Here is a 12,776-nt window from a genome sequence, read left to right on the forward strand (position 1 = left end):
AAATCAAGACTCTCCTCTCTGAAGGCTCCCAGGGAGAATCTGCTTTTTTGTCTTTTCTGTCTTCTAAAGGCCACCTGAGTTTCTTGGCTTGTGGCCGCATCCTGTATCCTCAAAGCCAGCAGCATAGCGTCTTCCAATCTTTCTCTCTGATTCTGGCCTTCTTGCCTCCCTCTTCTAAAGACCCTTGTAATTGACATCAGGCCTACCTATATACTCTAAGATAATGTCCCCATTTTAAGATCCTTGGTTTCACACATCTATAAAATCCTTTCGGTGATAAAAAGGTAAGATATTAGCAGGTTCTAGGAATTAGATCACCTTTGGGGGATCATAATTAATCCTCTCACAGTTAGCAATAAATGTTAATTTTATTTGTATGCCCATTATATTTTACAGATGAAAAACTTGAAAAGCTAGAAGAGTTGCCTAAAATCACATGCTTGGATATAGCTTTATACCTAGTCGTCTCTTCTAAGTAGATCATCTCTATTCTCTCTATATCCAAACTCTGCTCTTTTCATTAGAGAATTCACCACAATTTGCATGTCTTTGTTTTCTTTAGTTATTGCCATAAGGGCAGGAAGCCAGGTCACTTTTATTTACCAAGGCGCAATCATCACGCAGCTCTATGCCTGACACATAATGTGCACATCTCTAAAATGTTTTTGAATGAAAGAATGAATACTCTATTACAAGCTTGGGTAAGAAGAACCCAGTCCCTCATGAATTATTTTGTGCAGTGGCTTCTGACTGGTTATAAACCCTCAGCCATTTTTAAAGCATCAGAAGAAAAAGTGAACTGCAATGCTGGCCCATAATTGAAGTGGATAAAAAAGAATGGACTCAACCCATACCTGGCATTGTAATCTTTCCTCTGCTGGTGATGAACTTAACTTTGTGGCATGCTGTAAGGCACTTTGCATTTGAACGTGGTAGTCGGTACCTAGAACCGTGATATACAGCACTTTATATATTGACATGTTATTAACATCAACAGTCTTTTGAGAGAGCTTCTGAATGGCTCACTTGATTATTTCAATTCAGGATAAGAGGAAGAAAAAAGGCCGAAAATCTAACTGCATGCTTTATTATTGCATTAGGTTTTCTCTGTTCCGCCTTAGAGAAGTAACAAAGGAGGAAAAAAATCACAGTTCTTACTGAACAGTGCAAGTGACACTTTTATGGGTTCACTTGGCAAGCTGTACGGCACTTAAATGAAAAAATAAAATAAAATTTAAAAGTGTAGGTCATCTCCAACCCTTTTCCAACCTAGAAGTCTTAGATCAAAGTGCCTTATGCTAAACAACTGTGCAAAGGAAAGCTAAACAAATAATAACACCTCCTGCTATCATGAAAGACAAATTATATTTACGTTACAGAGGTACTCTGCTTTTTATTTTCCTTACTCTTGTCTAATGAATACACTGTTTGGTCAATCATGTTTTATGTCTGACATCCTTTTCTTTTAGGAAATAATACACCTGTCACTCAAAGTGTTATTGAAATGATGGGAAAATATGAACCCAAAGGGAGATGTTTTCTCTTTTTGTATTACTTTCAAGATCCCAGATTTTTACCCTCCTTATAATGTATTTACTTTGGTTCTAGTGGCCAAGGATGTAAATATTCTTTTTGATGAATTAGAAGCTGTCAGCAGTCCTTGCAAAGATGACGATTCTCTTCTTCACCCTGGAAACCTGACTAGTACTTCAGATGATGCCAGCAGATTGGAAGCCGGGGGAGAGGTAAGAGTATATGATTTCTTACAAATGTAATTCATGATCCCAGCAGGAACCTATGAAGCATGTTCCAATGGACTGTTTAAAGTCATAATCTCATTGAACTGTAGACTCTTATAGAACAAGGGACAGGTTTTATATTCCTTTGACATCCCCCAGGTCTGAGCATATTTCAAGGATCCTAAATCTACCTACACTCAAAACAAAGTTTCAGTTTTTCTTAAACCTATCATTTCTTTAAACTGTCTATCATTTTAAGATAGCCTGCATTCTTGAGTGTCTCCCACTGGTACAAAATAAGCTTTACAGGGATGGGCTTCCTTGTATAGATCCCCCAGTAGGTAGAATGGTGACCTAAAATGCACCAGCCTTCAGTTGATTGTGTTGTCTAAAGCCTCTCTGACTTTCCATTTGCCTCTGTAATCTGGAAACTTCGTTGCAGCTGTAAGTGGACCCATCTATTTGTGTGCCATTTGGGAAAAATTAGTATTTTGTTGGAGGCATTCCCCTTTGTTCAGGTTGTGTCTCCATAGAGTTTCATATTTCCTTTGTACATGCTCTGGGTACAATTAATAGGCACACCGAATCAGAGTAATTTATTTATTTCATATTCCTAATGCTTTTTATATTCCAGAGCTAGTTAACTACTGAAAGGATGACACCTGGGACAGAGAAAATTATTTACTCTTACCAAGCTTTGCAGACCTCACCCCACAAATACCATACGCAGCTATCCATGTTTCTTCTTCTATTTTTTTCTGTTTGTTTCATTTTAAGAAAAAACTCATTCTGTTATTATCTGTTCACACAGATACTTTGGATACCATAATGTGGCATAACAAATGGACTTTGAAAGGGACCTCAGACAGCAACTAGTCTCATCCCTGTAACTTACAGATGAGGAACCAGTCTCAGAAATGTTAGGGCTTTGCTGAAGGTGGTACAGCTCATTGTTCTGCTTGGAGCCAATACCCCTCCTGATGTCTTGACTGAAGCCATTTTTGAAGGCAGATGCTAATATGCTGAATTCACAGGACAGCTTTCTTGTTTGGCAAATAAGTGTTACTAAAGTGCTTATTCAGGTAGACTCCTGAGTGTCTCTTAATGTAAAAGCCAAAACATAGTCAGTGAGGATTGGTCATCAACCGAAAATGTCTACACCAAGACATGGTACATGGTCATTCCATTCCCCCAGCTGAGATGTTTTTTCAGTTAAGGTTTGTGCAAGAATGTGGTTTCTAGCAATGGTCCTTTAGGTCTGGCATGTTTGCCTTCTTCATACTACCATTGGAAAAGATAGAATCCACCATTTTCACCTGGCTGGGTTTATAGACATAATTTTGAAACCTATTAGGCTGAGAAGTTTGGCTCTAGCCCAACGAGCCCGTACTTGATGATCTCTTTCAATGCTGTACAGCAAGCCTGAAGAGCCTGGATGAAAATTCAATCTATTCCTTTTGTTCTTTACTTTTTAATATGACTGCAAAATAATATTTATAACTTCTATGTAAGTTACAAAGTATAATAATAAAATGAACACCTGGAACCACCATCTGATTTATGAACTAGAATGCTATTTTTCAAATTATAGTGGCAACCTACTTGTAGATTACTACTCTAGTTGTTTTTTAATGGACTGGAAAATTAATATTAGAGTGTATGCAAATAGAAAGGGTAAATAATTGTTTTGTGAAACTTATATTATGTATATGTATGTTTACATGTATGCACACAAAGATAGAATTTTTTTTGTTGTGGGTAAAAAAAAAAAAAAAGAGAGAAACACTGAACTAGAATATTCCTAAAACCACTGAAGCTACTTTCAATCCCATACCTCTACCCTACCAGAGGTACCATCTTTCTAAATTTTACTGTATTTTATTCTCTTGCTCTAAAGACAGTTTTACCACATAGATTTGTAGTCTTAACAACTTAGATTTACTTTATTTTATGCTTTGTGAAAAATGATATCATGTGGTATGAAGTCTTCTGAGACTTCATCAGTGTTGTTTTTAAGATTCATTTTTATTATTAGATGCAACTATAGTTTATTCATTTTTACTGCCGTATAATATTCCAGTAAATGAACTTTCTAAAATTTATTTATCTATTTATTGTCTGTTCATGGACATTTGAGTTGACTCCAACGTTAAACATTTTTCTACTATTATAAATAATGTTGCTATGAATATTCATATACATGACTCCTACTTGCCTTATCAAGAATTTTTCTCTAGGCTTACATGTTACGCAGATGTTCAGTTCTGCAAGATAATGTTAATGTGTTTTCCAGAGTGAGAGTATCAATTTTGACTCTCATCTCCCCTGCAGAATATGAAAGTCCTTAGTTGCTTCACATCCTTGGCTACACTCGGTATTTTTAGATGTTTTACATTTTGCCCACTTAATGCTTCTTCCAATTTTTATTTTGTTTCCTCTTAATTACATTTTTCACTAATGAATATGTAATTGAACACAATGAAAAAATTATTATGATGATGATGATTTTGAGATGGAGTCTCACTCTGTCACCCAGGCTGGAGTACAGTGGCGCAGTCTTGGCTCACCGCAACCTCCGCCTCCCAGGTTCAAGCAATTCCCCTGCCTCAGCCTCCAGAGTAGCTGGTACTACAGGTGCATGCCACCATGCCCAGCTAATTTTTGTATTTTTAGTAGAGACAGGGTTTCACCATATTGGCCAGGCTGGTCTTGAACTCCTGACCTCATGATCCACCCGCCTCGGCCTCCCAAAGTGCTGGGATTACAGGCGTGAGCCACTGTGCCTGACCTGAAAAAGTTATTTAGTTTAATTATTCTTTAACATTACTCACTTGAACCTTAGTCTGATGAATGACTTAAACTGGTCCCTTTCTCTTTGTGTGCAGACAGTACCAGAAAGAAACAAATCAAATGGACTTTACTTTAGAGATGGGAAGTGTCGAATTGACTACATCCTTGTGTACAGAAAATCCAACCCCCAGACTGAAAAGAGAGAAGTATTTGAAAGAAATATTAGAGCAGAAGGATTGCAAATGGAGAAAGAGGTAAATAGTTTGCTTGGTTGAGAAAAAATATGTACATATCTATTCATATTAAGAGGCAATAAGAAATAAGCAAGTAGTCATAATGTTAACCAAACATTTCATTTGGTCAGAGTTTTCCAGCCTTCAGAGTTTGGGGAATGTTCTAGCATTTAGACTTTCACAGCACAGTTTGCTTTTGAGATAATTTTAATGCCAGATGATTCCATGTAAATCAAAATATTCTATTCCAATTAAATGGATTGTTTCAAAGTGTGATTCTTTATCTAACTTACTACGTCTGCCGTTTCTCCATATATATAAATGGAGGGTTCTATTCGCATAGATTAAAGAAAACTTTGAGTGAAATGCAGTCACTCTCTCTAGAGGCTCTTTTTACATTTCAGGAAATATCATGAGCTTGGGCATCCTTGTACACCAGAGGAGACTGCCTGGCCAATTTGGCCAAAAGCAGCTGGAATTTACAAAAATGATTCCAGTTTTAACAGACATTCAGGCTATTTTTTTTAGGTCCCCAAGCTCAAGAGTGACCTTACCAATGTTTGGTTCTTCCCCTTCCCTCCTTCTCTGCATGGGGAGCTTTAAGAAAGAACTAAGTAAGGAATGTACAAGAGGCCAGCCAGGCCTCTGACAGTAATCCATGATGGGCTTATGGTGTTCCCAGGAATACTGTGCACATTTGTAGAACTTGGCCCGTTAACTGAATTATGTAACTCTTCTCAGCTTCTCCCTAAACATTGTGCAAAGCTTCTGGAGCTTTTCATAGTCAATAAGAATAGCATATTGGCAATTTAAAATGTTTACTTCTGATTCTGCTCCTCAAGGCTGAGGGGATAGATCTTTGAAGTAAGACATCCAGGTTTTTCTTTGTATGATACTGTTGCAGTTTGTGCAACCTGCGAGTTGTGCCAAGGTATCAAATATTAGAAGCATAATATGCATATACTTGTTATCTGATCTTGGGACACTTCAGATAAATGGGATTTTTTCAGATCTGTTAGGCTGACCTCAGCTCTTGAACGTTTATAACACAGAAGCAGCATTTTTCTGGAATGTCTCCAAGAGAATTGGAAAAATGGTGAGATGAATGTGGCTGTAAGGAAACAGGTTCTTATTCTCAGGAAAGTAGAACCATCTTTCTCAAAGACCATCTTAATTAGAAGTTCCCTGGAGCAACAAACATAATTAAAAATGTTGTTTCTTCCACCTTTGTGGAGTTCCAGAAAATCTTTCCTATACAAACTGAGTGTATAGTTGATAAATCTTACTCTTTAAGTTCTAAATTGTCTCAGTAAGACAATTACATTTTTTTCTTAACATTAATAGCACATTCATATTTTTCTCCTTAATCATGCCTTCATCTTTTATTCTCATTCCTAAGTGGCAGAATTTTTATATGAAGAAATAAAAGATCTGAATTGCTACTTAATCTGAAATAATGGAGGGCCTCCCTCTGACCCATTCTGACTCTGTCAAAATTCTGATTCCCATCAAAACTAGATAGCTTTGTTCAATTAATGCAAGATTTATATTTTAAGCTTCATAAGTGTTCTCTACAGGCCTAGGGCTTCTTCTGTATAGATCTTTTCAATGTTATTTCATAATCTATTAGTTAGAACTCAAAAAACCTAATGCTTTTCCACATAGTGAACATTAAGGTGATGGAAAATGTCCTGTTGTATATCCTAAAGCATCACTTGTACTGCAGTGTTCAGCTACCAAAGTTTGAGGAGGATCATTTGGCCTGTTGTACAGTTGTGCTACACAGTACAGTGTGGACCATGCTGTGAAGGATGGACTGCTTGTACAATTTTGTCTATATACAAGATAATTTTGTTTGTTAGAATTTTTTAAAAAATGTTTACAGGTATTTATTTTAATGTGCACTGGAAAAAATAACAGTTGGAAAAAGGGAATTATCACTATATGGCAAAACTTCATAAAAACTTATCTAAGCATTTCGCCCCTCCCCACTTTCCCCCAAAAGTTCTTCTCTGGGCATCACCTTCCATGTTTCTCCTTTCTTCTGCAATCTTTTAGGCACTACAAACAGCTAGGTCTTCCCCTTTCTGGAACCTTCTTCACAAGTGGCCTCTCCCGCTGCCTGGCTCCAGTCTTGCCCTGGCTTTGCATAAGTGGTGCAATTTGTCTCTCACGCAGCCTCCCAGCCCTGCTTTGAATCTTCATGGCCTCAGTCAACTCAGCAAGAAAAGGGCCTTTGCAGGTTCTCTTATAGATAAATTAATTTTTCCCTGCCACAAATAATTAAAAGAAAATATCCCTTGGCTGAACAATAAACAAACCCTCATCCTTTATTCTCTATAATAAGTGGCAGAATTTTTATATGAAGGATCTACATCATGTTATTAAATTTAGAAACCATTGGAAGTACTTTTATTTAAATCAAGTTTTTTTGTAAACAGCTACAGCAGAAAGACAATTTTAATGGTGATTTCAGCTTCCAGGAGTTAATTCAACCTTTTATAGGACATAAAATGAATAACTTAGTTAAGGGTGGAAAAGAAAAAACACCCCAGGGACTGTTGTCCATCTGAAACATTTGACACTATGTGCATTTTATGAATTATTAGTATCTCCTTAATTAGCTGCTGTCATGATGTCCAACAACTATGAAAAACATGTTTCACAGAGAGAGGCTTATGTTTCCAAATAGACAAAGACAGGCTGTCTAGTACAGTTTAACATCCTTATCTCTTTAATGTTGGATTTCAAGAAACACAACTAGGATAATCTTTAATTCATGATAGAAGTGAGGACATAGTCAAGTTCAATCTTTCTTAAAACCTTTGCTGCAGGCTGGTTAGTCAACAGATAAGTGCTTGCTTTGGTACCCTGGGTCTTTAATATTCTGCAATTCAACTTTCATGATAGCCCAGAGAAAGCAATTTACAACGAAATTCCCAAACACAATATCATTGAAGTCCAGGTGATTTACTTCTTAGTATCTATCCACTCAAAATTGATTCCCTTCTTAAAGGTAAGCTCATATTTACTAATTAACATTTTCTATTCTTGATTTTTTTCATTTTTAATTCTATGTCCATTATTGATCTTTGGGTACCTATTTTGAAATCACTGTCATCAATAAGACATTTATCTTTTCCTTTGTATAACTAGTAAGAGGATGAGTTAACTTGGAATTACTTGGGATGTATGAGTAGCAATTGTATTAATGGAGCACCCTCCTGCTTTAGAATCATGTGAAACATTGGGGAAGACCTTTATCATTACAGTCATTACAAAACTAATATAATTAGGTAAATCATATCATCTTGATGATGGTTATTTCATTCAAGAAATATTTATTGCACACACACTCTATGCCAGGCATTGCTGTAAAGACTATGGTCTCAACAGCAACAAGTAAAACAGAAAAAAATCCCTGCCTTGTTGGAACTTAAGCAAAAAATATGTACAATATATACAAATATCAGTAAGTGCTAAAGAGAAAAAAGTAAAGCAGGAAGTGTTGAGAGGGGCTTGCAATTTTATAAAAGTCAGAAAAAGTGGGTCTCTTTTCCACAGAAAGAGAATAGCAAGTGCAAAGAGAACAGCTCCACAGGATGGAGCATGCCTGGGTGTTCATGTAACAGTGAGGATGCCAATATGACTGACGTTCACTGAGAAAGGTGAAGAATAGTGGGAAATCATACTAACAAGGCATTGGAAGCCTTAGTGGTCACTGGGGGATGATAGCTTTTCTCTGAGTGACATAGGAAGCCACCGGAGAGATTTGAGCAGAAGTGTGAGAGCTGTTTTCCGTTTTATTAAGGACTCTCGGGTTGCCTGGTAAGATTAGACTGTGGGAGGTGGAGGTGGCAAGGGCAGAAGCAGGAGCATAATTAGGAGATTCGTTGCAAGAATCCAGGAAAGAGATGCAAGAATTGGTCAAGCACATAGAAGAGAAGAAGATGAAAAGAGTAGAAAGTAGTGCTGATGGGAATTGCAGATAGATTGAATGGGCAGTGTAAAAGAGAAGAGTCACAGACTATTTGTCTGACACATGGTATTTAGCTAAGAAGTTGAGAGAAGACAGTTGCCGCTTATAGGGATGTGGAAAAGAGTAGGTCAGATTGTAGACTTGTTAAGTTTGAGGTATCCCAATGGAGATGTTGGGTAAGATAGAAGAGTCTGGGTTTCAAGGAGAGATCTGGGCTAGAGATATGCATTTGAATGAGATCTCCAAAGGAGTAACTGCAAATCAAATTGAGAAGAGGTCCAAGGATTGAGCCATGGGGAACACTAGTGTTACAATTTGGATGATAAAAAGGAGGCAGCAGAAGAGACTAAGAAGGAGTCACCAAGGAGCCAGAAGGGAAATCTAGAGGAGAGTGTGGTTCAGGAGAGACGGAGGAATCAACTGTGTCAAATGCTGCTGATGGGGTGTGTACGATCAAGGCTGAAAGTTAATCATTGGATTTAGCATCTGGCCGGTTTAGGTGGTCTGGGCAAGAGAAGTTTCAGTGGAGAAGTCGGAGGTGAAAGCTTCATTAAAGTGTCTTCAAGAAAGAATGGGAAGGGAAAATACAGAGACAACAAATACAAATCGTTCTTTCAATATGTTTAATTGTAAAGGAACAGAGAGAAACAGAATGATAACTGGAGTATGAAGTTGGGTCAAAAGAGAGTTCTTTCTATTTTAGATGAGAGAAATAAATACATGTTTTCATGCTAATAAAAACTATATATTTGAGATGGAAAATTGATGTTGGGAAGAGTGGAGGAAGAATTTTTAGAGAAATGTCCTTGAAGCAATAAGAAAAGAATGACCACAAGTATCTCTCATTGCATGGACTCACCTATCTGCATCTGTGCCCATAGATGCAACCTGTCCGCAGTGCTAAGGGTGTCCTGTCCATACTCATTGGTAAGGCCAACCCTTCACTTTGCTTCCGAGACCCCATACCCACTCAGTCACACTCAAATACATTGCCCCCAAAAGAGATAAAATGTAGTAAGCTTTAAAAACTGAAATGCACAAACAATACAATTTGTGGAAATTGTTTCTGTTTGCACTCATCTCTCAGGAGTGAAAAATGCAACTGCAGTTAGCGCACACACACACACATGCGTGAGCACATGCAGGTGCACAGTTGAGGTTGAGTATCTTGGATACTTCTCTGTACTATGATACAAATTACATTATCAATATTTTTATGCTCACATTTATTAATCACTTACTATTATAATTCCCGTTTAACAGATGAGACCATTGGTAACTTGCCCCAGGCAACATAAGTAGTAAGAGATAAAGCCAGTATTAAAAGCTAAGCATACTTGCTCTTTGCCCTTATATTGTGTTGATTTCTGGTATGTAAAGGTGAATCTCAGGGTTAAAGAAGTTAGAGGCTGGGCACGGTGGCTCATGCCTGCAATCCCAGCACTTTGGGAGGCCAAGGCGGGCAGATCACGATGTCAGGAGACCGAGACCATCCTGGCTAACACGGCGAAACCCTGTCTCTACTAAAAATAAAAAAATAAAAAATAAAAAATTAGCTGGGCATGGTAGCAGGCGCCTGTAGCCCCAGCTACTCAGGAGGCTGAGGCAGGAGAATGGTGTGAACCCAGGAGGCAGAGCTTGCAGTGAGCCGAGATCATGCCACTGCACTGCAGCCTGGGCAACAGAGCAAGATTTCATCTCACAAAAAAAAAAAAAAAAGTTAGGAGATAGACTGAGAAGACAAGTAGTATTATGAAAAGGTAAAGGAACAAGAAAAATTGGGGTGAATAATGAAGTTGGGTGCTGCCCAGACTGTGGTTCTTACGCAATTTGGCCTCTAGTAGCCATAGACTTGAATCTTGGTATACAACCGCTTATAAGCTGAGTGGTCATGGGCAGTTTATCAGATTTTTATGAATCTCTGTTTCCATTTTTAATCATGAAGGTAATATCATTTATTGTAAATGATGAAGATTAAGTGGGCCTATATATGCAAAAATACAAAGTAGTGCCAATCTTTGTTTTTCTTAATTTTTACTTCTAAATTTCATATTATTGTTTTACTTCCAGTGTATTTGCTCAGCTACCTTCTATTTATGGCAAGTGATATTTGTTTTCCATTTATGACTGATATAAAAGCTTTTTGTAAAATTCTTATTTTATAAAGTGAGTTAAATATACGAAATTAAGATATTGTAGATGATATGACAAATCTGACAAAAATTGTGAAGGTGGCCCGAGAATGATAGAATTCTGCATTATTTGGCTAGTCCTCGTGGTGGACAGACTGTAAGGTCTGTAATGCCTGCTTCCTTTTCATGCCTTTGGATAATCCCTTCCCCTTGAGTTCAGGTGGGAACTGTGGCTTATATTTAAGCAATAGAATATGGCCTTTACCATCATAGAATATAACAAATGTAATGGGATGTCCCTCCTGTGATTATCTTACGGTATATAAGATCTCATCTCAGCAGATTGGCGTTAGAGAGACCCTCCTTGCTGGCTTTGAAAAAGTAAGCTACCATATTGTGAGACAGCCTATGAAGAGGGCCACATAGCAAAGAAAGGTGGGGTAGCCTCTAGGATCTGGGAGTCACTCCCAGCTGACATCCAGCGACAAGCAGAGATCTTAGTCCTATAACCACAAGGAGATGAATTCTGCCAACAACTGAGAATCCTGGAAGCAGGTCTTTCTTCAGTTGAGCCGCTGATGAGACTACAGCCCCAGGCAAGACCTACATCATAGCCTGGTGAGACCCTAAAGCAGAGAACCCAGCTCAGCTGTGCCTGACTGCCACCCTCTAGAAACTGTGAGATAATTAATATGTGTAGTTGTAAGCCTCCAAGCCTATAGTAATTTATTATGCAGCAATAGGTAATTAATACAATGATTAAAAGTCTGAGATCAGACATTCTGAGTGTTCGTTTGGTTCTACCATTACAAGCTGTGTGCCCTTGTAAAAGTTAACTTATCTGCAAAATGAGGCTAATAATGGGATTTATCTCATGGGTTATTTTAATTAAATGAGATCATTTATATCGAGTGCTTATCTCTGTGCCTTTGACATGGTAAGCATTTAGTAAACTACATTATTGTCATCATTACCGTTATAACAGCTAAATACAATGTGTTAACACTTTTACTTTAGAATAGTTTTCAAGGTAAACTTTAAGAAAATTTTTCATACAGTTTATAAATCCTTTATAATGCAACCATTAGGAATAGGAACGTCGGCGGGTCATATGTTGTTACTGTGTATGCATTAATGAGATTTATACTTTAATGCTCTTGAAAGAACTGGGAATACATTTGGTAACAAGTTTAGCATGATCGAGGTTCAGGTGTTTATCTGCTTGGAGAGGATTTGGTTTTCGATTCATCTGGGTATAAAGTTATAGCTCAATTCAGAGCTTAAAAAAAAAAAGAAAAACAACAACAACAAAACTGTATTTGATTGTCCATCCCAGTGTTTCTTTACCCCATTCAAGGGAAATCTTCACAAAGATTTCCCTATTTAAAGAGCTAATCTCATGCAGATGGCTCTCTGCCCTTGTAGGCTTCCTGCCCAAATTCCCCTAATTTCATCCCCATTTCTATACTGCAACCACATCCAGCTTGTTGCTGTAGGTGCTCCCTCGGCATCCAGAACTCAGAGGATACCAGAATGACAGTGTCCTCCCTTCCTGCACAGTTGAAAATATGGTAATGAGTATCTCAAATAAATCAGTGTCAGGACTATGTACACTACCCAGATTTCTGCCCTCTAGTGCTTTCTGTTCTGAAAAAAAAAAAGAAAGAAAATCAGACTTCTTCACCCAATAATCTCCACTTCGCTCCACTCAAGCTTCTTATATGTCATGCACGTGTATTACCAAGGGCCTCAAGTTGAGGTGAAGAGAAAGGAGAATTTAGGACAGTCATAACCAAAGAAAGAAGAAAGCAGATTTTCTTCTGAATCTCAGAGCCCTGGAGATTCCTTGAGTGTCTTTCAGGAGCTACCAATGTTAGTCCACACTTTGCGGAGGCTTTTCTGT

General features: G+C 37.8%; 1 protein-coding gene across 7 annotated transcripts in view; it reads left to right on the top strand.

Annotated features, from left to right (window-relative positions):
- The window catches only part of ANO4 (anoctamin 4), a 417,600-nt gene that overhangs the window by 227,993 nt on the left and 176,831 nt on the right, over positions 1 to 12,776 (top strand). For all 7 annotated transcript variants that reach the window (XM_008004386.3, XM_008004385.3, XM_037996641.2 and 4 more), the window contains 2 exons: positions 1,609 to 1,745; positions 4,625 to 4,783. In XM_008004386.3, the coding sequence (XP_008002577.3) occupies positions 1,609 to 1,745; positions 4,625 to 4,783 (296 nt within the window). The remainder of the gene's footprint in view (positions 1 to 1,608; positions 1,746 to 4,624; positions 4,784 to 12,776) is intronic.

The sequence above is a fragment of the Chlorocebus sabaeus genome, chromosome 11, assembly GCF_047675955.1.
Source record: "Chlorocebus sabaeus isolate Y175 chromosome 11, mChlSab1.0.hap1, whole genome shotgun sequence".
Taxonomy (NCBI): domain Eukaryota; kingdom Metazoa; phylum Chordata; class Mammalia; order Primates; family Cercopithecidae; genus Chlorocebus; species Chlorocebus sabaeus.